Source organism: Watersipora subatra, chromosome 8 (genome assembly GCF_963576615.1).
Source record: "Watersipora subatra chromosome 8, tzWatSuba1.1, whole genome shotgun sequence".
Lineage (NCBI taxonomy): Eukaryota > Metazoa > Bryozoa > Gymnolaemata > Cheilostomatida > Watersiporidae > Watersipora > Watersipora subatra.
Genome location: NC_088715.1, coordinates 47101871 through 47107216, shown reverse-complemented (window position 1 = coordinate 47107216; position 5346 = coordinate 47101871). Strand labels below are relative to the sequence as shown.

Sequence of the window (5346 nt, the reverse complement as noted above, 5' to 3'; positions counted from 1 at the left end):
AGTTTTTATTTCTAGTTCTATTTGCTGAAAATTTTCAATCCTCAGACCTGAACAAAGGCAAAACTCTAATAGTAGTTGCGTTGACCTTCAATACAAGTTTTTCCACAAAACCATATTATAGTTAACAACACTGCTTGACTTCTTTTAATCAACTGTGCAATTGCACATTTATCACTTATATAAAATGAATAGTCTCCAAACCATGGAGTTCAACCATATCATTGTATATATATCAGATTTTACATCTCTGACTGACATTACTATCGATTGTTTTCCTCTAAAATTCGGGCTTACTTACATGTATATATGATGAAACCGGCAAATGCGAGCCGATATCGGCCGATATTGGCCGACACGGCTGATTCGGCAGATATTAGGATTACATAAAGTAGTATGTCAAAGGGCTTATCTGGCTCAGAATTTTCGCCCTGACAATTTTTGTTTACAGATGTCTAAAAATTCTAGAAATTTAGAAAGTTTTCAAAATCCTTGGGATTTAAAAAAAAATGGAAAATCTCAAAAATCTGTACGGAGAGAAAGTACGGCTGCCAAAGAGCACGCGACTGCAGGACCTAAGTGCTTGTCACGCTTGCCATTTGTACAATCTCCTTTATTATACAAAATTCTTTAAACCTCTGATTGTCTAATTATTATACGTTTGACTGAACATTAGGTCATTTGATGTAGGCTTAAAACAATAATCATATAATAAATGGATATTAGAAACCTCTACGGAGAGGGGAATACAAGCTGGCTTCGACAGGATGCCAAGCGAAGCGGTGTAAAGGGATATAGCCGGATGAGCAAAAATGAGCTCGCGTATCGTGCAGGCGATCGATCCAAAGTGATTGGTAAAACTAGTAAGGGTATACCAATAGTGGTAGATGGTACTTACAAAAAGCCACACCCGGATGATGCCCTCCGCAATGTGAGAAACCTGTACGGAGACTCTACCTCCAGTCAGATGAGGGAGGAGGCGAAGCGTATGGGGTTTGGGAATACAGCGAAGCTGAGAAAAGCTGAGTTAAAGGATATTGTCGATGGCAAGAAACGTCTTACAGTGGACGACTTGAGTATGAAAGATCTAAAAGCTTTAGCTCGAGCCAGAGATATAACAGTTGGGCCGCGTGTGAAAAAAGCGGACTTGGTGGACGCATTGAGAGGTGTTGACAGAGCGCCACGGGTGGAGATAAGAACCACTTTTGTAGATGAGGTCACCAACAAATCTACTATAGATGTATCCAGTTATCAATCAGCCAACATAGACTTTGTATGGAATCACGCCAAACCCGTCATTATAGGTAGGATTAATGATGCGTTTAACCGAACTAAAAAACTTCGCGTAAGTGCTGAAGTTGCATTCTCCCATCTGGAGCGTGGTACTATAATCACTCGATTCTGGGGTACCCCTAGAGAAGGCGCCGTACCAATCCTAGCATCAACCAATTTCAATGAAGAATTAAACAGACAGCTAGCGAATATAATCAGAAAAATTGATGAATTTACGAACAACGGTTCGGGGTGGATTTTGGAGCGAGTATCTAGATTTTATTTGGAAATTTATCGGTGGAAACCTCTAAGAGGTGGAACGTACAAATCAACCCCTAAAGCTTTAGCGAACAAAAATGCCATCATAAACGTCAACAATGGAGGTGCCAAAACAATGGCAGAGATAAAACGGATTGCAAAATCTCTGGACATTGCTTTTACTACCAAAACCAAGAAATCAGCATTAGTTAAAAAAGTAAAAGAGATAAATCCGGAAGCGGTAGATGACAAGTGCTTTTTGTGGGCGGTGCTATCATGCTTACATCCACCGAATGACAATGCTGACAGGCTATCAAAGTACATCCCGTATAAAAATGCCTTAAAAACTAAAATGTTAAAGTATCCGGTGACGGTTGCGGAAGATCAAATACAAAGGTTTGCCTACAAAAACAATATGGTCGTGAATGTGTTTGAGTGGATCGAATCTAAGGGAGAAGGCGGCGAGAGCAGGAGCGGGTTGGAGATTGTCCACACGGATAACCGGTTGTATACTGAGGAGACGGAAGGTCTCCCCGAGGTTAACCTGCTTCTCTACAAGGATCATTACATGAGGATCAAGAGTATGCCAGCGTTGATGAGGAAGCAAACTGATAAGACCGGTGGTCGTAGCAAACACACGTGCTTACGATGTCTCCACCACCCAATGTGCGAGAGAACATTTAAGGACCACATCAAAGGGTGCCTAGCCGCTCACGATGGTACTTGCGTCGTCAGGATGCCTAAACCTGGCTCGGTCATGAAGTTTAAGAACATTAAAAATATGAAAAAGGTGTCTACGCGGACTTTGAGGCTATTATAGACAAAAATACCAAAGTCCATACAGCGTGTGGCTACGGCGTAAACCTGGTGAACAGCTTAGGAAAGTCATTGAGGTTTGAGACTTACAGGGGTGAGGATTTCATGGAGAGATTCTTTGCAGAGCTGGAGAGAATAGAAGAGTTGGTAGATAGCATTCCAATTGCGAAAATAATAATCACTCCGGAGCAAGAGCGAGAATTTAAAACTGCGACAAAGTGCTACATGTGTGGGTGCGAGGCTACGGAAGAAGAAGATTGGCTAGTTAGAGATCATGATCATGTCCCTGGGTCGTACAGAGGCCCCGCGCACAATAGCTGCAATCTCAAGCACAGACAGACAAAAAAGATTAACGTGATATTTCACAACCTCAAGGGGTACGACTCTCATTTAATTGTCAAGGCTTACGAGGGGTACAAGGGCATCGATGTTATAGCAAACACGGATGAAAAGTACATGTCAATGAGAATAGATCGCTTTAAGTTTATCGACAGCATGCAACACCTCAACAGTTCACTGGCCGAACTAGTGAAAGGACTAGACGATCTCCTGCACTTGAAACAGGAGTTTCCGGAACACTACGGCTTGTTGGCGAGAAAGGGCGTGTATCCGTACGAGTATATGGATTCTCACAAGCGGTTTAAAGAACGACGACTCCCGGATAAAAAGTACTTTAGCTCATCGCTTGACAATTATGCCGGTATAAGTGATAAGGACTATCGGCATGCTCAAAAAGTGTGGAGAGAGCTCGGATGTAGAAATTTGGGTGACTACCATGACCTATATCTAAAGAGCGATGTGCTACTCTTGATGGATGTCTTTGAGAGTTATAGAGAATTAACCATGGTGAATTATGGCCTTGATCCATGCCATTACATCTCTGCACCCTCATTGACATTGAATGCTTGCTTAAAAATAACGAAGCAAGAACTGGAGCTCATCACCGATGTAGATATGTATAATTTCTTTGAGAGAGGCATGAGAGGTGGCATGTCTACCTGCGGTGGTTTGCGGTATGCCAAGGCAAACAATCCGTATGTAAAGGACTACGATCCGAGTAAGCCAACTACCTACATTATGTACTTGGATGCCAACAGTCTGTACCCTTCGACAATGTTGAAAAAACTACCGACTGGTGGTTTTGAGTGGATAGAAGATGGCAAACTGCCCGATGTTAGCGAGGATGAAGGGTATGTCGCGGATGTGGATTTTGAGTATCCAACCGAGTTGCATGATGAGCACAACGACTATCCATTCGCACCCAAGTCAACAAAACCCGATCAATGGTTGGAATATATGCGATCCGTTGGTGATGTGAAGCTCGGAGAGCCTTGCTACACAAAAGTGCCCAAGCTAGTGCCCAATCTTAGAGATAAGTGCAATTACGTTGTACATCACAAAACTCTAGAGTATTCTATCAAAAAAGGTCTGCGTGTGACCAAAGTGCACCGCGCTCTCAAGTTTAAAGAGAGCGCTTGGATGGAGCCGTACATTCGACTAAATGCCGAGCTTCGAAAGGAGGCTAAGACAGATTTTGGTAAAGACTTTTTCAAGCTTATGATGAATGCGGTATTTGGCAAGACGATGGAGGATGTTTGCAAATGGATCGAGGTTGAACTGACTACTAACACGAAACGCCAACAGAAGCTCATCAACAGACCACGGTTTAAGTGTAAGAAAGAGTTTAATGATGAACTGTCAGCCGTGTCAATGAACAAAACGACGGTAACATTAAACAAGCCAATCTACGTTGGTCAAGCCATCTTGGATCTATCAAAGATGCACATGTACGATTTCTTTTATGATGTCATCAGAAAGCAGTATCCCAATGCCTGAATGATGTACACTGACACGGACAGTATTGTGCTCCTGATCGAGACTGAAGATTTTTATAAAGAGATGCCACTACACCTGTACAACACGAGCAATTACCCAAAAGATCACTCGTGCTATAGTGACAAAAACAAAAAGGTGCCAGGCCTCATGAAAGATGAGGGTGGTGGTAAGGCGATATCGGAGTTTGTGGCTTTGCGAGCCAAGTCATACTGCGTAGAGGGTGAGGGTTGGGGACTGACAAAATGCAAAGGAGTGAAAAAGTGTATAACCAAAAACCTAAAGTTTGATACCTACAAACAATGCCTAGATAGTGGAGATCCGGCTCCGAATGCCACCATGACGACACTCCAGTCCAAACTACACGAGATAAAAAATTGGACTTTTAGCAAAAAGACTCTGTCGGCCTTTGATGACAAACGCTATTACCTAGATTCAATAAATAGCTTGGCACACGGACATTACAGAATAAATGACATTAACAATGCCGCACTTGAATAGGAAAGCAAAAGAAAGTTTAGATGAGTTGACTCAGAGCTGGATCAATGCGATGGAGTTGTTTGATCTCATCAGACCCCCTGTGTATGATGAATATAAAGAATCGACCACTGAATTTGTCAAAATACCACACTACCCAAAGAAAGGGCCATGTATCAAAAAATTAAAAGAAGATGCCAAGCGAAGCGGTGTAAAAGGATACAGTAGGATGAGCAGAGCCGAGCTGGTAAAGGTCACGTGAGTTTTATAACCTCTGGATTATAAAACTAAGTGAAGAGTGTGTAGACAATGCCTGCGGCAACAATGGAGCCGCCAATTAACAATTTATTTCCATCGTGAACGTTGCCCTCGGGCGGTGACAATTCTGTAGATGGCTTTAAAGAAGGGGCAGGTTTTGGTGAAAATAATTCTGTAGGAAATATAGATAGCTTTACAGAAGGAGTTGATTTTAGTGTCGGTGCTGGAGGCTGCTTTAGTGGCGCAGGTTTGGGTTTCGGTGGCTGTTGTAGTGCAGGTTTTGGTTGTTTTAGTGTGGGTGCAGGTTGCGCAGGTTTTGGCTGTTGCGCGGGTTTGGGTTTTGGTGAAGGCTTTAGCGGTGTGGGTTTTGGTGGTGGAGGTTTTATTCCTACGCTATCAAACGCTTGGGCAATTTTAATTTTATCGTTAAATCCT

The 5346-nt window shown here is 42.6% G+C and overlaps 1 protein-coding gene across 1 annotated transcript; it reads left to right on the top strand.

Annotated features, from left to right (window-relative positions):
- The first annotated feature begins 2448 nt into the window (after positions 1-2448).
- Positions 2449-4179, top strand: LOC137402637 (uncharacterized). The gene has a single exon (XM_068089142.1). It carries the CDS (start codon positions 2449-2451, stop codon positions 4177-4179), a length of 1731 nt encoding a protein of 576 aa, XP_067945243.1.
- The last annotated feature ends 1167 nt before the right edge of the window (positions 4180-5346 follow it).